The 23,808-nt window shown below is 45.2% G+C and overlaps 1 protein-coding gene and 1 long non-coding RNA gene across 5 annotated transcripts in view; both read right to left on the bottom strand.

The window, feature by feature from the left end:
• Nucleotides 1–23,808, bottom strand: part of FARP1 (FERM, ARH/RhoGEF and pleckstrin domain protein 1) — a 300,983-nt gene that overhangs the window by 216,406 nt on the left and 60,769 nt on the right. For 3 of the 4 annotated variants that reach the window (XM_081548931.1, XM_081548929.1, XM_081548932.1), the window contains exon 2: nt 16,841–17,037. In XM_081548931.1, the coding sequence (XP_081405057.1) occupies nt 16,841–17,011 (171 nt within the window). In that variant the 5' untranslated portion in view covers nt 17,012–17,037. The remainder of the gene's footprint in view (nt 1–16,840; nt 17,038–23,808) is intronic. The other variant, XM_081548930.1, reaches the window with a different exon arrangement.
• Nucleotides 4,501–8,311, bottom strand: LOC145529157 (uncharacterized). The gene is made up of 2 exons (XR_014070976.1): nt 8,174–8,311; nt 4,501–5,660 (listed from the first exon to the last, which is right to left on the bottom strand). It is a non-coding gene; the product is annotated as an uncharacterized LOC145529157 (long non-coding RNA).

Here is a 23,808-nt window from a genome sequence, read left to right as displayed (position 1 = left end):
GGTAAAGAATCTGCCTGCTGATGCAGGAGACGTGGGTTCGATCCCTGGCCAAGAAGATCCCCTGGAGGAGGAAATGGCAACACACTCCAGTATTCTCGCCTGAGAAATTCCAAGGACAGAGGAGCCTGGCGGGCTACAGTCCACGGGGTCGCAAAAAGTCAGACACGACTGAGCAGGCAGCAGGTGTAAAATAGATATGTGGTGGGAAGCTACTGTACAACACAGGGAGTTCAACTCGGGGCTCTGGGATGACCCTGAGGGGTGAGAGAGAAGCTCGAGAGAGAGGGGATATATGCATACTTATAGCTGATTCCTGTTGTTATACGGCAGAAACATAACACAGTAAAGCAACTATCCTCCAATTAAAAAAATAAAGTTAAAAAAAAATAAAAATAGGTATTATCTCTTCCAGATCTTACTCTCAGTTATTCGGGGTTGATGTCCAGAAGTGGAGCTGCTAGATCACACAGTAATTCTATGTTTAATTTTTTGAGGGACTCTTCCATAGCGGCTACCATTTTTACATTCCCACCAAGGCACAAGGGTTTCCGTTTCCCCGCATCCTTATTAGTTGCTGTATCAGTGTTTTGTTTTTTTTTAATAGCAACCATACTAATGGAGGTGAGGTAATATTTCATTGTGGTTTTGATTTGCATTTCTCTAATGATTAGTAATGTTCTTTGGCATAACTGTTGGAAGACAAAGGATGCTGGGGGAGCAGTGAAGGCTTATTTTTTCAACCTGGACCAATTCATCAAAAGAACGGCTCTCTGCCAGAATTAGAGTGAATGATGTTGGGAGATACTACGTGGTGACTTTCAAGCCAGCGCTCTCCCATTACGGATTCATGGAAAAATGCTGGGGGAGGAAGGAAAATGACTCCAAACCAACCCACACTCCCAATGGCTCACTTGACTGAAAGAGTCATGGTATCTCATCCAATATGACTACCCACACTACAGTTTCCATTTTGAAAGTGAAAGTGAAGTCACTCAGTCGTGTCTGACTCTTTGCGACCCCGTGGACTGTAGCCTACCAGGCTCCTCTCTCCATAGGATTCTCCAGGCAAGAATACTGGAGTGGGTTGCCATTTCCTTCTCCAGGGGATCTTCCCAACCTAGCGATCGAACCTGGGTCTCCCACATTGCAGGCAGACGCTTTAACCTCTGAGACACCAGGGAAGCCATTTTAATCATGCATAAATGTGATTTAAGCAAGTGTTATGTGATCAAGTTCTCCTCCACTTACCAAGGAAAGGTCCCATTCTACACTGTGACTCAAAGGAACCACAAAAGAAAACTGGTCCATAAGTTGCCCATGTAAAAGTCACAGCAGTAAGTGACCCAACTTTTTCTCGAATAATGTTTCATAAAGAAGCCAAACGATGAAACTTGCTGTATGCATGGGTTGTATTGTATCTCCCCAACTGTGTCCTGTCCCCCACCCCTTAAGAACTAGTGACCTTATTTGGAAGATAAGTCTTTCCAGTTGATCAAGGTACGATGGGGGTGGGCCGTATACTAGTATGTAAAAGTCGCTCAGTTGAGTCCAACTCTTTGCAACCCCATGGACTATACAGTCCATGGAATTCTCCAGGCCAGAATACTGGAGTGGGTAGCCTTTCCATTCTCCAGTGGATCTTCCCAACCCAGGGATCGAACCCAGGTCTTCCACATTGCAGGCAGATTCTTTACCAACTGAGCTATAAGGGAAGCCCGATGCTAGTATGGCTGTGACCTTATAAAAGGCAGAAACCAGGACAAACTCATGGAAGGAGAAGGCCAGGTGAAGAGGAAGGTACAGACTGGCAGAGATACATCTATGCACCAAAGAACATCAAAGATGGCCAGCAGGCTTCCCAGGTGGCTCTAGTGGTAAAGAAGCCACCTGCCAACGCAGAACACATAAGAGACGTGGGTTCAACCCCTGGGTCAGGAAGATCCCCTGGAGGAGGGCATGGCTACCCACTCCTGTATTCGTGCCTGGAGAATCCCATGGACAGAGGAGCCTAGTGGGCTACAGTCCATGGGGTCGCAAAGAGTCAGACAGGACTGAAGCAACTTAGCACGCAGACCACCAGAAGCTAGCAGGGAGGCCTGGACAACACTCTCCCTCAGAAGAAAGCAACTCTGCCCCACACCTTGATCTGAGTTCCAGCCTCTAGAACTGTGAGACAAGCATTCCATTGCTTCAACCGCCCATCTGTGATATGTGACAGCAGCTCTTACAAACTGGTAAGATCTGTCAAATAGAGTTGCTGAGTGATGGAACAGCCAGGAAGATGGACCACAAATGAAGCGTCACCTCAATGGCAGGGTACCAAGTGCTGCTGGTAGGACTTAGAAACATCACTGATGACCTCCAGGGTTCACATGGATACAGGGCCCAAAGACAAAGAACTTGCTTTCATCTAGTACCTTGTGTACCAGAAAATAAAGACCCAAAACCAAAACCAACTCCCCAGGCCTCCCTGGGCAGGCATTTCTGGAGCCAGACAGAGGGCAAAAATAAGCTTGGAAGCTAAGCCCTGTGACTGGTACCCACATAAATCTCTAAACAGCCCTGGGTTGGCAGGATGCCCAAGGGCTGCTGCCAGTGGCTTTGTTTCTGCTGAACCAGTTTTCTGGAGAAAGTTAGAACTTCATTTTCTAAGGCAGCCATGTACCTTTCAGGAGCTTCAAAAGAGAAGGCAGCTAAGGGCAGGAACTGAGGAAATCTACCTTAGATTTGGAACAGAAAGAAAGGTGGGAGCAGGGTGGGGAAGACAGATTCACCTTGTTATTAGGGATTCAGAAAGTTCTCAGAGAGCCAACACTGAGACCTCACTTGGAATGAAGGTTTTTCCTCTGAGATGGGAATAATGGCTGGGAGCTTAAACCAAAAAAGCCCTGAGCAGGCACCTTGTCATGGCGTCAGCAGACATTTCTGATCACCTCCATGAAACCCACCTGGATGTGTGAGCCTCTCAGCACACTTGAAACCCAGTTAAATACAGGAAGGAGTAATTCTTGGTGCTTATGAAACTGGATGTTCCATTTAACCGCTCTAATAAAATCTGTCATCTTGGTACGTACAGAAAATCTACATCAGGCAAAGACATGATAGATGGCCAAGAGTAACATCTAAGTTTTGTTCTAACTCACAGACTCAGCATATGCTATAGCTATTGCACCTCCCTGTCCTTTTTATCACTGAGATTCTAGTATTAAATTGTCTATAAATTAAAGCATGCCCAAGAATCACAGGACTTACATGTGAATAAGAGGAATTTCTGTTGGCACCTACTGTGGGCAGCAATGTCCTGCAGGAGATAGGATGAAGGTTGGAGGGTCAGAGGCAAGGCTGCAAGGGTGGAAATCAAGGCAGAGGGAGAGAGATGAGCCTAAGTGTTAACTTGGGAGCCCGTGCCTGGTGGTCTTGATTTTCTCTGGGAGTCTTGGGCATCTCCCAAGAGACGCGGTGTCCTCTTGCGGTTTCCACTGGTCTCTCCAGCCTGCTCACCTTGGGCTCCTTGATCGTGGGTCTCTAATTCAGCAACAGGAGATGCTAATAGGGGATGGGTGGCCAGGGGAGAGGGGGACGACTCACCACCTGCCCCTCCTCTGGTCATCACTCCTGCTGGCCGGGCTGCAGAATGACCTGCTTAAGACCCATCTTCTCTTTCTTCCTACAAGACTAAGGAAGATACCAGCTTACGGGACTGCAGGAATATGAGAGCTGACTGGAAGGGACTGGGAAGGGCTGTCACAGCCACCTTGGGACCCAGGGGAGCAGTGACCAAGGGAGCTCTGTTACAGTAATCAGGATGCTCCGAGGACCGGGTAAGAGCTGAGTTTGCAAATTTATTGCAGCAACAACCTCTGCTGTAGTCTGTTTATTTCAACTGCTCTTAACTGCTTCATGTAGCAGCAGAGGAGAAAGGAATGGTGGCCGCTTCCAGAATCACAGCGGAGCGAGGGAGAATCTGAGTGCTCTCGGACAGCAGTCCCCAACCTTTCTGGCATCAGGGATCGGTTTCGTGGAAGACAATTTTTCCACAAACCAGGGAGGCGGGGATGGCTCCAGGACAATTCAAGAGCATTACATTTATTGTGCACTCCGTTTCTATGATTATTACATCAGCTCCACGTCAGATCAACAGGTAGATCCTGGAGGTTGGGGAGCCCTGCCCTAGGAGAAGAGGGTCGAGGGAAGGGAGGGTCCTAAGAGGCTGAAGGGCAGATGGGGTGGGAGAGGACAAGATGGATAGGCAGTTCAGCCAGGATTCAGAAAAGCAACTCAATGCCAGCGTTGAAAACAACTGCCCCTACACCAGGCAGTGGGCCTCCATAAAAATGCTACCAAATATTGATTCCTGGCCATCTATCCCATTGCAGTGTGCCCTGGACCTCGGGAAGACCAGTCACACATGCGTTTTATACCTTGTTTCTGTTCCTCGTTCAGGGACACACACTCAGAATTGGGAATTGAGGAATGCTTAGAGTTAAACATCAGACAGCCTTACACACAATGAGCTTTAATTATATCTCGAGAAGGAAATACATCAAAAAGGAAATATTTCTACAAAACATTCAGGGAGAGCAAAGACTACAGTATTTTATTTTTAAAAGGTATGTGTTAAAGGAAAGCTGTCTCAAGGCTCAAAGTGAAATCGAGGTTCTGTCCCCTTCCTTTCTCCTCTGTTTATTAAATATGCTTTTGCTGTGAGTTGACCTGGGTGCCCCCAACGTCACGGGCTGAAGTGCTAACCCTCTGGACATTGGAGCGTGACCATACTTTTACAGAAGTCTTTACAGAGGTAAGCAAGTTTAAGTAAGACCATTAGGGTGAGCCCTGATCCTGTATGACTACTATTCTTATAAAAAGGGGAAATGTGGAGAAGGACACCCACACAGAGGGGATTCCCTGGTGGCACAGACGGTAAAGAATCTGCCTGCAATGCAGGAGACCCAGGTTTGATCACCAGCTTGAGAAGATCCCCTGGAGAAGGGAATGGCTACCCACTCCAGTATTCTTGTCTGAAGAATTCCATGGACAGAGGAGCCTGGCAGGCTACAGCCCCTGGGGTAGCAAAGAGTTGGACACGACTGAGCGACTAACACACCCAAAAAGGGAGAAGGCCACATAAAGACAGAGGCAGAGGGACTTCTCTGGTCCAGTGAAGATTCTGTACTTCCCTTGCAGGGGGTACAGGTTCGATCACTGACAGGGGAACTAAGATCCAACATGCATGTGTGCTAAGTCGCTTCAGTGGTGTCTGACTCTTTGCGACCTTTTGGACTATAGCCCATCAGGCTCTTCTGTCCATCGGGATTCTCCACCCAAAATCCAACATATATGTATGTATTGCTGAGCCACTTTGCTGTACACCTGAAACTAACACAGCACTGTAAATCAACAATATTTCAATTAAAAAAAATTTTTTTTTAAAAGATGGAGGCAGAGAATAGGGTACTTCATCTATGAGCCAAGGTACCCCAGAGACTGTCAGCAGGTCCACAGAAGCTAGGAGGGTGCCAGGGACCAGATTCTCCCCCGGAAGGGGCCAACCCTGCCAACACCTGGTCTTGGACTTCCAGCCTCCAGAACTGAGCAAGAACGAATTTCTGTCGTTGAAGCCCTCTCTGTTTGTGGTACTGGGTCTTGGAAGCCTGAAGAAGCTGCAACACAGATTGTAACCATGAAAAAGGTACTATTTTGATACTCTAATACCTCAAGTATTCTTGGGTCTTGCTTTTCAATGCTTTAGACACTCAGCATCATATCTTTACCCACTGAGCTTGTTCAAGGGCTTCCCTCATAGCTCATTTGGTAAAGAATCTGCCTGCAATGCAAGAGACCCGGGTTCAATTCCTGGGTAGGCAAGATCCCCTGAAGAAGGAAATGGCAACCCACTGCAGTATTCTTGCCTGAAGAATCCCACGGACAGAGGAGCCTGGCAGGCTACATACAGTCCATGGGGTCACAAGAGTCGGACACGACTTAGGGACTAATCCACAACACTAAACCACATCATAGCTAGAGCACAGGCAACTGAGCCCTTGAGTTCTGTTTGTGGACAGAAACCTTCCAACAAATGGCCATGGAAGATGGCATGACAGTCAAACACTGGAGAGTTGATAAGTAGATGGAATTAAAATTAAAGGACAGGCCACGCCCCCATTCCTTTCAAAGGACTGTGAGCGGTCGGTCACTTGAAGATGCTGGGTGTCAATGCTTTCCCAGCTGGGCCTTCAAGATGAACAGAGTGGCTTCTGGGATGACAAGTTAATTGAAATGCAGAGAGTAAATATAATTTTCCTAATATAAATGGGAAGCAAGCAATCAACCTCCCTTTGATACTTCCAGTTCGTACAATCTCCATAATCAGTATGAATCTCAGAGGTTCATTTACAGAGTCAGATTCTTCTTTGCGATTAGAAATGAAGCAGTGGCTTTTATTAGGAACATCAGCAATGCGTCTTTCACGTAAACTGAAAAAAAAAAAAAAGACACCCTTTCCAGTGCAACAGCTGTCATAGAAAGGCCAGCTGATGTCCCAGTCCTCCGTGGCGGCATGGAGCCACCAAGGTGTAAATCTAAGGGCGCTCCCCTTCCACGTGTTGCCAAGGCCTGTCAATCCTACCTCGTCAATTTGTGAAAACTTAACTGATGCTATAGGACGGTGCTTTAAATAAATACACTTGACTGATGGGGGAAAAAACTCTACCTACCCAGTTTCTCTTGCGTCCGACAGCTCTCCAACATGCCATCCGGGGCCCTGACCAGCCACCGCCGTGTGGATGACCTCGGGAGGCCCTCTGGTCCCTGGGTTGTCCCCACTGCAGGCTCAGCCCTGTTAATCCACCCTGCCCCCTTCGGAGTATCTATCATTGGCATCTGTCTCAGGGACCAGCACGATCATGTCCTCTCTAAGGGATCCCTGTGGCCCTGGGCCATCGAACGGCCTGGTGAGAGCAGCTTAAGTGGAGGCAGGGGCTGGGCCGGAAACCCCAGCTTCCTGTCCTCAGTCCTGCGACCTAGATCAAGCCCCTCCTGTCCTCTGTGCTCACTGGGCTCATTCATGCCCACTTCTCAGATCCACTGATCAACCGTAAATGAGAGAATGTAAGCACAGACGTTAGTACAAATTCTGGCACACAGCAAGGGGTTTTCAAAAGGGCAGCCATTATTTTTGCTCATTTTCTTATCATCAGCAGCACCTTGCTGTGCATGTCCAGAAATATATGTGAGACTCATATTAGGTTTCCAAGATCACGTTCCATAAAACAACACCAGCGCTCCCTGAATTCCACTCTGAGTATCAAGTCTAGCTTCCTGTTTATATAAATGGGGAAAGAGAAACCTATAAAGCTCTCGCTCACAATGATCAAGTACGACTTTTAGAACTGCTTTTACACAATGACTTTCTCTACAGATCACAAACTGATTACATCATTCCACTTTCTTTCTCTGGTGTTAAAACCATGATGTCCAATGCACAAATTGGTACAAGACAGCAAGTAAGTGAATCATAAAAAATAGCAGATAATTTAAACATCACTCCAATTTATACGTTAATATGTTTTATATTCACATTTAAACATAGAGGTTCCTAGCCAGCTAAATGCTTCCTTCAAAGGAACCCACAGAGAAGACCCATCCGAGAGGGTCCTAAAACCATCCACCTTGAAATCCTACATCTAGCCTGTGCCAGAGGGAAGCGAGGTTCCCCTAGGAAAATCCTGACTCTAGGAAAACAGAGAGGCTTTTGGCTACATAAATGTGTGCTCAGTCATGTCTGACTCTTTGTGACCCCATGGACTGGCTCAGTCATGTCTGACTCTTTGTGACCCCATGGACTGTAGCCCGCCAGGCTCCTCTGTCCATGGGATTCTCCAGGCAAGAATACCTGGGTTGCCATTTCCTTCTCCAGGGCATCTTCCTGACCCAGGGATCAAACTTGCCTCTCCTGCACTGCAGGTGGTTTCTTTACTGCTGAGCCACCAGGAAAGACAGGCTAAGTATATGGAAGAGACCAAAAACTCAGTAAAACCAATATGCACATAAAACATTTAAGCTTTAAGAATATCCCCTCAGTGTTAAAGCTACCAGAACTGAAGCTCAGAGGAGCCACAGCTACACTGAAAAAGGGGAGTAAGTGTGTTTGTGAGACGCTGAGACTTCATCACACCTGTCCAGGTGGCACTTCCTTCTCACAGACCCGCGAAAGCCACCTGGAATCCTCATCTCTATTTCAGGAAAGACTCATCTGAGATGACAGAGAAAGCTGGGGGAATTAAAAAAAAAAAAAAAAAAGAAATTACTCCACCTGACACAAGTATGCTTTTTTAATTTCAAAATGTTTTCACATGCTTTCTTTTTTCCACTTCACATACCCAAAAGCCCTACAATAAAAGCACAGTCTCAGTCCTGCTAATAAGCAAGAAAAGTAAAGTTTACGTGAAACGAAGAAAGACGACTAGCTTTTAGGGGAATCTAACCTCCATCTAGGACTCTGCGAGGTATCTCCTCAGAAGGTATTTCACCTGAGCTTCACCTCAGCCCCGTGAAGTGTGTGTTCTCCAGATTCAGAAACAAGGAAACAGGCTGAGAGTGGTTATCTTCTCGGCCACAGCCCCCCAGCCAGTAAGCCACGAAGCCAGGACGCACTTCTAGCCCAGGGCCCGATTTTCCCCTTTAACCACTCTGTTTCTTATAATCAGGACAATTTATTATCTCCACTTAAAAAGAGGGGGGGAAAGCAGCTTCTCAAACTCCCTACGTCTCCCCGGAATATTGGCCCATTTTACCACCAGATACAGACATCCTCGGTTACAGTTTATTCCTTTTATTTATTAGTGTCTACTGAGAGACTTTTCAGGGAGAAAATAGCAAACAGCTGGTAGAGAATTCCTGCCATCACGTCAGAGCCACAGAAACGACTTTGATCAAGAGTCTGCACTGAAGTTGAAAGGGGCACACAAACATTTTGGACCAACATTTAAGTTCCACTCTTCACATCTAAGGAACTAGAAAGAAAAGGCGAATAGGATTTTGCCGAAATGATTGATGAAAAAAATTTTTTTATCTATTAAAATAGCCTTTAAATTTAACCTCAAGAGACCAGACCCAGACGGACCATTTATCACTCAAGTTAAATAAAACACAGAGTGGACCATGCAAAAGCCGAGTGGACATAAATACTCTTTCAGAAACTCTGCTAAGAGACGGAGCCAAAAGCAACACTGATAAGGGGAAAGAAATATTGACTCATGTTTAAAAAGCTTGAGTGAACTTGTGAAATTCCTTTCCCTCTTTCTGGTTCAAACTGCAGCTGCTTAAGAGGCAGTTAATGGAGCTCTGGGCACACACACCTCCCTTCTGGTTTTAAATGGTCGATTAAATTTTATTTAGGTCTCAGTATGGCCGCCACCAGCTCTTATGTGCACTTTTATACAAAAGAAGAAAATAAAGGAGCCCTGAACTCATACCTCCCATCTAAGATCATATAATCCAATCAACTACAAGGAATAACCCCGCTGCCGGGGATGTATGATTCCAGGGGAGAAGCAGGACACACATTAAAAAGAAAGATATACCAATGCTTCCCCCTCTTCAAGATCTTAGGTTACATATACATTCCACCTCTTTGGGGAGAGGAAAAAACAAGGACATTCGGCGGCTTTAGATCCAAAAGGGCATCGTCTCTAAGACGGCTGACGTAGAAATCAAACAGGGAAACAAAATCATTCACAACAAGACAAAGATGGAGAAAAGGACCTTGCTTTTCTATAGGCACAGTTGCTGTGAGCATCACAAGCCCAGCTCCAAGCCAGCAGCCTCCCTTCTTCCTGATGTAACCAGGGAAAGTGAACTGAAAATATTAGTCGCTCAGTCGTGTCCAACTCTTTGTGACCCCATGGACTGTAGCCTACCAGGCTCCTCTGTCCATGGGATTTTCCAGGCAAGAATACTGGAGTGGGTTGCCATGCCATCCTCCAGGGGATCTTCCCGACCAGGGAATCGAACCTGGATCTCCTGCATTGCAGGTCGATTCTTTACCATCTGAGACATCAGGAAAGCTGTTGATGTAAACTAGGGAGTCCTCAAAAAGACACACAAAGCTTTTCAAAGAGACAAACTTCTGCTACATCCTCTTTTTCTGAGCACCAGCTTATGAAGACAGTTTAAAAATTCTCCAACCATTTAAGACCTTTTGCAGAACCACAAAGCACTTGGAGGAACAAGCCCTCAACTGATGTCAAGGCCAGGTTTCAGTGAAAAATAAATTAAACAATTGCTTCATTTCAAAAGCTAAGAAAATGAAATAAAGGTTTAATCATTTATGGACTGACCATGCCAGACTCCTAATTAGGCCTGAGATAACACAGGCACTTTTGCCCTCAGTAAAAAAAAAAAAAAAAAACCCTTTGCAGTCTTTCTTATTATGACGTGCAAGCTAATTATTTTTGTTAAAAATTTTAGATGTCTGTTTCCAACAAAGTTGTTTGTTCCCGCTAATAATGTGTTGTCTAGAAAATACCTGATTTCTTTCTGTCTTCTCAAGTGGCATGATGTTTAGCCCAGTTTAGTTCACTGATGCTTATTTAAGTTACCCCACCCACCTGGGCTTCCCTGGTGGCTCAGGCAGTAAAGAACCTGCCTGCAGTGCAGGAGATTCAGGTTCAATCCCTGGGTCAGGAAGATCCCCTGGAAAAGGGAGTAGCTACCCACTGCAGTATTCTTGGCTGGAGAATTCCACAGACAGAGGAGTCTGGTAGGCTACAGTCCATGTAGTCAGAGAGAGTCAGACACGACTTAACACACACACACTCCCCAACACACATTAAATCCTAACATTTCCTGATGCCCCATAAGCATATTTGTTGCTGTCACTAAGTCGTGTATGACTCTTTGAGACCCCCTGGACAGCAGCACAACAGGCTCCCCTGTCCTTCAGCATCTGCCGGAATCTGCTCACACGCATGCATGCTTATTCACCCTCACCATATTTGAGTTGAGCACTTACTAGTTACACAATAACTGTTAATACTATCTCTGATGAGGCTTTTGTAATATTTCTTAGATTAAAATCCCTGTTCTCAAAGAGTTTACTATTTGTCTGAGGAATTAACAAACATAATCATGGAGAGGTAATTCATCAACAAAAGATGTCAATGCAAGGTCCTGAAGTCCAAAAAAAGAAAGGGAGGGGGAAAAACACGTGGATTATCATCTGGACCAAACTCCTCATTTTGCAGATAAGGAAACTGAGTCTCAGTACGCTTATAGTTAGAGGGAGAAGCAAGATTAGAGCTTCTGATTCCAAGTCGAATTAGAGGTATGGACAGCAAGTAGTTTAAAAGAGAGATGACCCCCACCAAGAGCCCCGGGGAGAGGCTTGGATGGTTGGGGGATCTCGACAAATTTGTTGGTGGATGTTGGGCGGTGTTTACAAATGGGAAAGGAACCAGAGCAGCTGGAAGATGAGAGTGAAAGGAGCCTTGGAGGCAAGTTTGAAAACATCCAATAAGGCAAGACAGCGGAAGCCCACAGATCTTATACGAGGCCGCAGCTCGGGGAGAGGGAAGGCGGACAAAGTTGGGGTCACGAGGACTGGGTTCCAATCCCAGTGCTATCCCAACACCATACAAATGTGAGGAAGTGACTGGAAGAGTTCCCCGGGGGTTCCCCCTCATCTTAAAGAGATGACAGCACCACCCAGCTTTCCTCATCTGTGAGAAGCACATCACTGAACAGAGGTGTGGGCAGTCGGTCACAGGTTATAGCATCAGTCTGGGGCACTGTGGAGGAACAGAATGCAAGGATAAATAAGAACCAAAGGGGCCAGGCCCCCACAGAGCTCCCCTTCTACCTGCAGGAAGTCAAAACTAAGCATAATAAACAAGTCAAGAGAATTTTCCAGCTTGAGATGCTAACGCAGAGGATGAACCAACCCAGGATGATGGTGGAGAATAAGGAAAAAGTCACTGGAGCACTCAGCCGTCTGCCTCTCTCCCAGCCTCCCCAAACTAAGAAACCCACACTTTACCCTCAGGCACCTGGGAGCTGGAAAGGCTTCTTAGGAAAGCCTCGACAATACACCAACACAAGGGCAGGATGATCAGCCCCCGGACAGCGGTGGCTGACGCGGAGCGCCCTGCACCCGGCACCACGGCGACTCCGGCTCGCTCTGCAACACAGGCCAGGGGTCTTCCCATCACCTGTGAGCATCTTTTCCAGGCTGGCTTCTCAGGGCTGCTCAAAAGCAGCAAAACGTGGCTTCATTTCAGTTCCTCTACTCTTCTCTGCTCCTCCTAGAGCGGCCTTGCTAATGAAAACACAAACTGAATAAACACTTGGGGGAAGAAGCCATCTGCTTCATCCTACCAACGTCAGTAGGGACAGCGTTTTGTTTACCAGCAGGGTCATGAAGACAGGACACATAAAACCTTCTCAGGAACCTTCTGGGGGGGCAGGCGAGGGGGAAGTCATTTAACCCTTTCAGATCCACATGAGTCAGCTCGAGGTACAACCTCTGGTTGGAAGGGACACCGCAGATACCACAAGCCACAGGGTGAGGCTTCTCTGCACAGCATTTTCCACATAAAGACTGTAAAACGTCCTGGAAGAATTTACTATAAATATTGCATTTGAACTTTCAACTCTATAGAAAAAAAATACCTAAAAAGACCGTCCAAGTTTAAGAGCAAAGGTGACCGGGAGAACAAGCCATGGCGTAGCAAAGTCTGACGCTCCACGGCCAGGCCTCTCAAAGGATTAAATTCTTTGATAAGACTTCGTTCGAGGCTGTAAGTAATGATGCAAACTGGTGTGGTTCTCTGGGCCAGGAAGCGTTTGGGGATCATGCATTTTAAAACGATGCCTTTGCCTCCATCCATCCTCTGAAACGAAAGGATCAGGAAAAGACCCAGGAAACTCAGTCCCCCAGGGAACGATGTGGTTCACAGAGGAATGTTCCCCAAAGGGAGCGGTAACTTCCGGCCAAGTGCCTGCCCATCTGTGTGACAAACGTGAATTAGCAACGAGAATTCATCTTTACGGGGCGCCCAATCAATCCAAGGAAGGAGCATGGGGGGATGAAGGGGACTGTGACACCCGGCCTGCACGAATTCACAGCAGGAAGTTTTAGAGCAAGGTTTAAAAGCAGTTGTGGGAAGCTGTGTCTCTTGCAATCCTGCTCCCTCCTTTCAAATCGCAAGCACAGCGGTTGAGTCACCACGGCCAGCCTGCTGCCTCCCAGCTGCAAAGAGTCCTGGCCCGTTCTCTTCTTAAAGACCACAAGGTAGCAATTTAGAATCAGCACAGTCAATAAAAATGCTGATCGCTGACTTTCTACAGGCAGTTATGGAAAACATCTGTTGCCTATGGGTTGAGAAGGAACATTCTGACCCAACTTGAATAAGATTTTTAAAAATTAAACATGAATGGATGAGGCATGTGGAAAACTAACAATAACATTAATTCTATTTGTCAGATCAACTCACCCTAATATTGAAACTTTCAATAAGCACCCACTACACGCAAGGCGCTGTGCTAGGTACTGCAGATGAGGCAACAAGGCAAGGACCCAGGCCCAAGAAGCCAGCAGTGAAATGCAAAATGTACATGGGTAAGGCCTCCAAAATAACTGCAGACAGTGACTGCAGCCATGAAATTAAAAGATGCTTGCTCCTTGGAAGAAAAGCTATGACAAATCTAGACAGCATATTAAAATGCAGAGACATCACTTTGCTGACAAAGGTCCGCATAGTCAAAGCTATGGTTTTTCCAGTAGTCATGTATAGATGTGAGAGCTGGACCATAAAGAAAGCTGAGAACCGAAGAATTGATGCTTTTGAACCATGGTGTTGGAGAAGACTCTTGAGAGTCCCTTGGACAGCAAGGAGATCCAACCAGTCAATCCTAAAGGAAATCAACCCTGAATATTCATTGGAAGGACTGATGCTGAAGCTCCAATACTTTGGCCACCTGATGTGAAGAGCTGACTCACTAGAAAAGACCCTGATGCTGGGAAACATTAAGGGCAGGAGAAGAAGGGGACAGAGAAAGAGATGGTTGGATGATATCACCGACTCAATGGACATGAGTTTCAACAAACTCCAGGAGACAGTGAAGGACAGGGAAGCCTGGTGTGCTGCAGTCCATGGAGTCACAAAGAGTCAGACACAACTGAGCGACTGAACAGTAACAACATCAATCATGTTATGTTCCAAGCTCTTTGTATGTGCCAAGAGTTGTTCATTTATATCAACTCTTTTGTTCTCATGAAATGAGGTAAGGTTTATGATGAGCCTCATTTTACAGAGGAGAAAATTGAGATAGAGTGATTAAGTACCTTGTCCAAGTAGATCAGTGAGTAGGTAGGCGAAGCTGCAATTTGAATCTCAGTGGTCCAGCTCCACCCTGACATACCTATGAATGAAGAGGTCTGAAGGAGGGAAGAAAAAGTCCCACCTACTGTCTCAAGAAGTTGGCATCTGGGTAAAACAGAGAGGGCCTATAAGGGTGCATAGGAGTTTATGGTGCGGGGGGGAGCAGGGAAGGAGGTGGTATAAGAAACCTTCCAGGCAGAGAAATTATAAATGCAAAGCATGGACATCAGAAATTATCAAGTAAAATCATTTTAAAAGAGGCAAACAAACTTCTATTCCTATTTTCTTAGTCAGAGAGTTCCTAACTAGTTCCTAGCTAAACAGTAGCTAGGAATGGAGTTTTGACATTCTTTGCTTCAAGGAAACAAGAACTGCAAATGAATAAATACAATGCTCTCTGTGTACATAACAGCAGTGTTTGATGGCCCTTTGGTCCAAACCCATATACGGGAATACCATTTAAAAGAACATATTGCTAGAGATCTGGGCTCAGAAGTCCTTAACAGTACCAAAGGAGAAACATTGAAACCAAATACCTCACCAAACCAGTCTTGCAACAAAAAGCAAGTGGGGGAGAGAAGGGTGGAAGGGGGTGGGACGTGTTCCAGAAGGTCTGAGTCTACCAGGCTGGCAGGTGTGCCCCTCTATTTTTTTTTTTTACAATTTCAGCAGATAATCAGCAACTCTGTTCCTCAGAATATGGGGTTCCCAAGTCCTTGAAGAGATAGGAATTCCACAAGAAAATTAGAAAGATACAAAGGTCGTTTGCAGTGTGTGATAAATTGGCAGGTTTAAACATAGTTCTTCTGAGGTTTGTCTACCCTGAGACACTTAATGGTAATTCACACTTTTGGAACAATAGTCTTGGAAATGAATACAACTGAGTGACTCATATCACATAAACGATTAAATGATGGGTTGCAGACGTTAATGCCCGACTGTTAAAATTTTAGTTGCTCTAGCCAACAGGAATAATAGACGGATTGTCTCCACTTTAAAAACAGGTTACGTTCCCAAAGTTTGTTTACAATTTGGCTGTTTGGAATTCAAGAGTTATTTTTCACCCCCACACACAAGCAGTGTGAGATACAGTGTTTAGTCCCCAAGAGAGAACACAGAGAAAAAGCCAGAGTGTACTGTGAATTCTACGCATGCTAATTAATTCTTGAGAAAAGTGCCATCAGCGTTGTACAGAGGTGAACACAGGTCCAGACTTTCTCTGCCACTGAAGAGATTCTCTACCTGCACGTAATTGGTGGTGGTTCCTGAGCCTCGAGCAGCAGCGGGATTTCAGGAGGAGATTGAGAAGGATGGGAAAAGTGGGCAAGGGGTGACAGGGCAGAGGTTCAGAGGAAAACAGCAGAACCAGGGGCGTGTGCAGTTCCAGCTGATGAACAAGCCAAGGCTGCTGTTCCTTCATCTCTGCCCGCCTCCTGGACACCTCTTTTGTCCTCCCCCAGCCCCTGGGATGGGGGTCTCTTCAATTCTAGGGCTGTTGGACTGTAGGCTGGGTTCAGGGTTTTTCTTTACCCCAACTCCCTACCCACAAACATGGTCAGCAAGTTCTCCCCTGATGTCAGAACACCCATTCAGCTCTTTTTCTTGCCAGTCACACAGAGAAATGGAGCTCTCACACACATACATTGACATTCAGAGGAATTGCTTGTAAGCGAGGTTCGATCCCAGGGTTGGGAAGATCCCCTGGAGAAGGGAAAGGCTACCCACTCCAATATTCTGGCCTGGAGAATACAATGGACCGTATGGTCCATGGACTGTATGGTCCATGGGGTTGCAAAGAGTCAGACACGACTGAGCAACTTTCGCAAGGAGATCAAACCACTCAGTCCTAAAGGAAATCAATGCTGAATATTCATTGGAAGGACTGGTGCTAAAGCTCCAATACTTTGGCCACATGATACGAGGAGCCAACCCATTGAAAAGACCCTGGTGCTGGGAAAGACTGAGAGCAGGAAGAGAAGGGGGCAGCAGAGGATGTGATGGTTGGATGGCATCACCAACTCAATGGACATGAGTTTGAGTAGTCTTCCAGAGTTGGCGATGGACAGGGAAGCCTGGAGTGCTACAGCCCATGGGGTCGCAGAGTCAGACATGACTGAGCGAATGAACAACAACAAAGGAAATTAAACAGATTGAAACCACAATTCCCTCCAACTCAAAAATATAAGTAACATCTACATAGGCATATACACACGTGTCTATTAGTATACGGAAAGTCAAAGTAAAATTCAAGTGACACACCCACTGATATCACTGTACTCGGTGCACGCAATGAAAAAAACACGCATCAATCAAAAAAATCCATGGCTCAGAAGGAACCAGAGGAGCACAGTGAGGGTGGGAAGAGGGCTGCTGAATACACAGACCATCTTCCTGCCACCCAGCACCACCAAAACACAGGACTGAGATGAGCGCCCTCACGCCAAAGGCTGCCCCCAACTTACTGGAACTTCAAAGGCCTCCTGGGTATCATCCAGCATCTGGATCTTGATGGACATGAGTTTTCCTGAAGGCGTAGGGGGCGGCTTCTGTCCATGTTCCAACGTGCTGATCCCCGAATTCTCCGGGGCCCCCAGTCTTGATCCTGGAGTTGGCCTCTGCTCTATCTCTCCCATGATGAAAGCAGATTATACAGTATCTACTGGAAGCAGAGAGAAGAAAGATACATCAGAAGAGAAGACTCACTGAGACCACTTCAGTAACATTTGTCCTCTCTGCTCTTCATTGTAGGAATCCCCCGCTGGCTCCCCGGAAACACATGAGGGCCAGTCAGCCCCCCACCCCCCGGGGCAGCAATCACCTGCTGAGGCTTCCGTTCATTCAAGAACAATGTCACCTTTAGCCAGGCAAGGCATGCTAATATTTGTGCATATTTTATTCTTCTGCATATTTTTACATAGCTTATCCTTTTCTAGTTTTACACTCAGCTCTTAATTATTCACACGATAGATTGTGTTCTACGTATTATTATTATTATTATTCAGGCTCTAGGAGGAGTCAGGCACCACGCATCACACATTTCCAGTCTGCTGGGAAGATAATGAGCAGTACCTAATCCATATGATTAGCATCCATTAGTTACCCTTTATGCATCCAGGAACAGACCAAGCAATGCAGACATTAGCAAGATAAACAGATAAAACATATCTTGTGGCTCCCAAGCTTATAATCTGGTTGAAGAAACTAAACACGCAATTGAACAAACACAGGTGACATTAGGTAGGGTCTTTTCTCTCAATTTCTTGTTGGTTTCTGTAACAATTACCTCCTTATTAATTTCTTTCCGGCCACACCCCTCCCTCAATTGTTCCTCCTTTCCCAGGAAACCATCCTAACATTTATTACGGTATTGACAAATCTCTCTTCTCCACCATTCAGAAGATAAGAGCTAAACCCAGTTGAGTCTCCAATGTTGGGTAATACTTGGAAGGACACAAACACACAAGAACAAATTCCAGGGAAGCAGAACAGCACAAAGAAAGCCATGGGACAGAAATCAGGAAACATTCAGGGAGACGAGTGAGACTCACTGCTGCAGAGTCTGCAAAGATGCATTTGGAAACTAGATTGGAATCAGACCACAAAGGACATCAAAAAGCCTAGCTGAGAAATATGGTCTTCACCCTGCAGGGAGTCACTGAATCATGACACAACAAAAGTAGAACTTGAGAAAAATGAACCTGAAGGTGATATGTACTAATGGGTTGGAAAAAGAGATGAGCTGGCGGGGACTAGGGTAGATCAGTTATAGAGCTATTGCAACAATTTGAGCTTGAGGGGATAACTTGAACAGTGGTGATGGAAATAAAAAGATGATGCTATAAAACGCATGTTCATGGAAAGATTAACCTGCTGTTGTAAACAGTGAGCTCCTGGGAAGAAGGAGATTAAAGTTTAACAATGAACAGCAAGTTTTAAGTCAGGACAGAAGGGAAGAAGTGGGAGGGGAAGGTGCGTGTGTGATTGGGGGCACTGCTGAGGGTTATGAAAGGATACCCAGTAAGCTGTAGGTGAGGTGGAGCTGAATTTGGACTGTGGGTTCAGAGTCCATGTCGCTGCAGAAGTGTTAAGCCAGGGTGACAGAGAATGTGAAGGGGGTGGGGTGGGAGAGGGGTGGGTGGAACATGGCAATGAAAAAGCAGAAAGAACAAACATATCCAGCCATGGGGGTTATTATGGACTGAACTGTGCCCCTGCCCCCACCCCAAATTCTTATGCTGAAGCACTAACCCCAGGGAACTCAGAATGTGTATTTGGAGGGAGGAGACTTAGAAGAGGTGACCAAGTTAAAAAAGTCATTAAGGAAGAGGGAGGCAGAGGGCGAGATGGTTAGATAGCTTCACCAACTCAATGGACATGAACCTGAGCAAACTCTGGGAGAAAGTGAAGGACAGGGAAGCCTGGTGTGCTTCAGTCCATGGGATCTCAAAAAGTCAGACATGATTTAGCGACTGAACAACATCACCCAATCTGACTGGCATCCTTATAAGAGGAGAAAATTTGGACAAAGAGACAGCAGGGATGTACAGAGGAAAGCCACGTGAGGACACAGGGAGAAGGTGGCCTCAGGAGAACCAATCCTGCCAACACCTTGATCTAAACTCCCAGCCTCCAGGACTGAGAGGAAATAAATCTCGGATAAGACACCCGGCCTGCGGGACTTCGGGATGGCAGTAAATTCACACATGGGTCAATGGAGAAGAGGCAGAGAAAGAGTGACACAAAGTCACAGAAGGGACACTCCTGGTCACCTGTGGTGAGAGGTATGGACCTCAGGGCTGTGTTTTACACATTTGTAAACAAGTCACCCTTCAGCTCTTTCCTTCAGGATAAATGGTGCTTCTTTTGCAGGTTCTCCTTGCCCAAGGCTCTTTCCTCTCCTGAAAGATAAGCCAGGTTTCCAGGAGCTTCCCACTAAATTCCTTATGGAAACCTTTCCTTTTCTCTCTGTGAACCTTGAACTTTCTCACTGTGACACAGAGGGTTGGCCTGGAGGCCAGTAGATCAGAAACTGTGGAGTCACTCAATAAGCTGGGTCATTGACTCAAAGCACTTTGCCCTAAAAAGACATACCCTTTAACTGGACAGGGAGCGAGTCTGACCACCAACCAGGACACATCATTTACTACTGAGTAAAGTTTCTCCCATGCTCACTTTCCCCACCAACTTTCCACCAAAGCCTGTCAGACCTTATTATTCATTCCTCTAGAATCCTTTGAGGTTGGTCTTCAGTGTCAAGGCCACATTATTTAAGGACCAGCATTTTGAGACTTGCTTCTTTTTCGAACGGCCAGGTCTGATTCCATAGGTCTGCCACACAAACCACTTCCTAATTTCTGTCCCAAGTTTTTTTTAAAGAACATAATCTCAAACTGTTTCACGTGATTATCCTTTGCTTAATCATCTCCTAGTCTTAAGACAACTAGACTTTGCTCATGTACTTTACACTCAAGTGAAACAGATCACCTACATTGGTTCAATGAATCACATGTGGGTGGCATAGATCTAATTAATTATGACATCATTGTGTTTAAAATAATCTTCACAAAGCAGGCAAAATTACTCCCCTACATGTTTTCTAATTTATTGTCTCATGGGTAAAAATAAACACAACTGCCAGAAAAAACTGACATCAGTCCAGTTCGCCTTCTCCATCACCAGCCTCCTCCTTGCACTCTTGCCTACTTTGGTGTTGATCCTTCCATGCCTCTGGCAGCATCCTCCATCGCCCATCTCCAACCTCACCTTCTGTTTCCTGCCCTCAATCACTGGTAGTGAGCCCGAGCACACGGCTGCCTATTGTTCTGAGTCAGAGCAGGATAGGTTGGACTGTGGCTTTAATGTGCAGCCAGAGAGGGAGGAGAGGGTTTGTCCTCTCCTGTCCCCCGACCGCAAAGGTGTTCTAGACACACTTGCTCTGTGTCCGACCTAAGCAAAGAGCAAGGCTCCCATTCTCTAAATGGGAGCCTTTCTCTCCACGCTAGCCTAAGATCCCCAGGAAAACACTAATTTTTAACAGCTTGGCATTTAAAAATTAAATTGAGCTACTGACTTAATAGATAGTACCTTAACTTCTTTTTAGTCTTCGAATGACCTCATGCTTGGATTATTTCTACTTCTGGATACTAACATTTCTTTTTTTTTGATATTAACATTTCAACAAAGCCTGTCACACTTTCTTTTTGTTTTGATACTTGCAGGCAGATTGTTGCTGCACATGGAAAGTGCTGTTTAACTCAAACATAAATCCAGCCAAGAGTTTTGAGCTGAGCAGCCTAAGAATGTCAAGGGAATATCTGAGAAACGCTGGCAAGGCATGAATGGGTAACCATAACTAATGCAGGCTAGCAAAACTGGTGAGTCCAGTAATAAAACAGCCTTCTACATACACATCTAACAAGCCTAAAGGCCTCCTGTTTTTAAGTATCAACCCATGCTTGATTCTGACTTTACCTTAACTTCCTCCGACTTCTGAATTCCTAAATAGTCAAGCTAAAAAAGATAAATATTTCTTTCCTTGTGGCATGTTATTACTAAAGTGATCATTCCAGACCTAAAAGTACAGAGCTGTTTGTGAAACTACTTTCTTCTTTAGATTTTTTTGAAAAGTTATTTTAAAGGCAGTGACGACTACAACAAAGAAAGTAGTGAAGATTTTAGCTGGCAAAGAAAATATAAAAAACTAGAATTGTCTTGTTACAGTCTCTTGGCTTAAAGACTTCCACTTGGAATTCACCCAAAAGCAACAAGGAACATGAACATGCAAACTGCATCCCAGAGGAAACTGGACGACATCTGCAGCTTTGAACCACAGGAGCAACAGGAGGTGGAGTTGCCCGACTGCAGTGAAGGTCAGACAGAGGGGAAGAAAAATGCTCGGAGAGGCTGCCCATGCCTGCAGAGCCATGCTGCCCAAATAATGAGGATATCCAGCAACAAACACAGCTGTAACTTTCTGAAAAGGGCAACAGATGTGCAGGTAGCACTAAAAGCTTTCCTGGGCACGTTATGGTGAGACGTTTCCAGAAGCAGGAAAGGTCAAATTAAATGAGATACTGTACAGGCAAGACATATTAGCAGGAAGCAGTCTGTTGCCAAGGCAAGGTGAAAAAGAGAGACCCCACTAGGAGCACAACCAGTCCCTGCAAACTCGAGGAAAAACAAGAGTTGAAAGGATTATACACACACACACACACACACACATATCACAAGAATTCCCATGGGCATGGGCTATGGCCCTGTCTCCTGCCCAGGTGAAGTTCCTATAAATAGCTGCTTCATAAAGAACTCACCTAATCACAAAAGAGAACCTTTACAGAGCTGACACAAGAAGAGAGATAGGAAAATGAATGACAGATGAAAAACACCCACCAAAGCAATGTTACATGCCACAGGTGAAAATTTTACCCAAATGTATTTTCATAAATTAACAAAACAATGAAATAACTGATTCTGTCTACAAAAACAGAGTAGGATTTACAAGAGTTCAGGGAAGCAAGAGAAGGAAATAAAAGAGGAGGAGAGACCTCAAGATGAAAAAACAGAAGAATGGTTAAAAATGTCACTGCTACATAATTCATGTTTGTGTCACTCTCAAATTCACACACTGAAACTTAATGCCCAGCGTGATGATATTTGGAGTCAGGGCCTTCAGGAGGTGATTAGAGATTGTAAAAGTGGAGCCCTTCCTTGTGAATCGGGTTAGTGTCCTTATGAAAAACATTTAGAGAACTCTCGTCTCTTCCACTATGAGGAAATCACACCACCCAAGACAATAATTATGAACTAGGAAGTAGGTCTAGACACCGAACCCACTGACCGTTGATCTTGGTTTTTCCAGCCTCCAGGACTGTGAAAAATAAATTTGTTGTTTTCCTGTTTATACTACTTTATCTGAGTCCATCTGGGTTGCTATAACAAGACACAAAAATGGAACTAGCTAAAAGGAAATACACACTGGTGAAAAAATGAGAGTCTTGAGGGGAAAAATGGGGGGAAAAAAAGCAAGCAGAAGATTTAAAACAGGAAAATCATAAATATGGAAGACAACCAGAGGAGACCCAACACACCCTTAACTGGTGTACCAAAAGAAAAAAAAAAACTAAATAATGGAACAAGAAAATACTCTTAAGGTATAATTCAGGAAAACATTTCAGAAATAAAAGTCTCCATAATAAACAAACACATCATGTCTCAGAAACAACTAAAATGATGAACACATAGAAGCTTCCTATGTCATCACAGAAATTCAAACATTAAGGAATCATTTGGGCATCTAAATAAAAGTAAAAAAATATATATATATATATGAGGGGACGAAAATTCAGACCCGTCCACAGCAACAGCTGTAACCGAGCAGGACTCATGAGTGGTTCCACATCCTCTGCTGTAGCTCCTCCCTATCTCAGGCTTCTTTCCTGAGTTTTTCAGATGCTAGAACCCACCACCAAATGGAAGGAATTAAGTAATTGATGATCATGAGCACGTGGACCTCAGATCTACTGATGCCTAAGGATCAAGTTAGCCGCCCTGTTACCTCACCATGAACCAATCAGAAAACTGTGCACGAGATAACCACACACCCTGCTTCACCTGGCCTTTAGAAACGCTTTGCTGAAACATGGATGGACCCAGAGATTGCCATATTGAGTAAAGTCAGACAAAGAAGGAGAAGTATGGTATGATATCCAAGACATGTGGAATCTGAAAAGAAACAAGTGATTTACCTGCAAAACAGAAACAGACTCAACAGACTCAAAGACTTAGAGAATGAACTTAAGGTTGCTTGCTGCTGGAGAGGGGGAGGGAGTGGAGAATGGGAGAAGGGAGAGTTAGGGAGTGTGGGATGGACATGTACACACTGCTGTATTTAAAATGGATAACCAACAAGGGCCTACTGTATAGCACATGGAACTCTGCTCAATGTTATGTGGCAGCCTGGATGGGAGGGGAGTTTAGGGGAGAATGGATACATGTATATGTCTGGCTGAGTCTCTTCACTGTTCACCTGAAACTATCACAACATTGTTAACTGGCTATACTCCAATACAAATTTTTTTTTTTTTTTAATGCTTTGCTGAAACCCTTTGGGAAGTCTGGGAGTTTTTTGAGCATGAGCCACCTGTTCTCCTTGCTTGGACCTGCAACAAAACTTTCTCTGCTCCAAACTCTGACGTTTCAATTTGTTGGGCCTCACTGTGTGTTGAGTACACAAACTTGCACTCAATAACGCATTCAATGTTTAAATGACCAAACTGTTCCAAGAAATAAAAGAGGAATCCAAACATGAAATTCAGCTGAATTTTCGTTCAAACATTTAAATGAATCAAGAACTCAGGCCCTTCTGGGGTGCGTTATTAAAGGATAAACTGCAAAACAAGAGGCAAAGTGGTGAGACGAGGGAAAGCAATTA

The sequence above is a fragment of the Giraffa tippelskirchi genome, chromosome 12 (assembly GCF_054371585.1).
Source record: "Giraffa tippelskirchi isolate mGirTip1 chromosome 12, T2T-mGirTip1v1.2.pri, whole genome shotgun sequence".
Lineage (NCBI taxonomy): Eukaryota > Metazoa > Chordata > Mammalia > Artiodactyla > Giraffidae > Giraffa > Giraffa tippelskirchi.
This window is presented reverse-complemented; position numbering and strand designations above follow the sequence as displayed.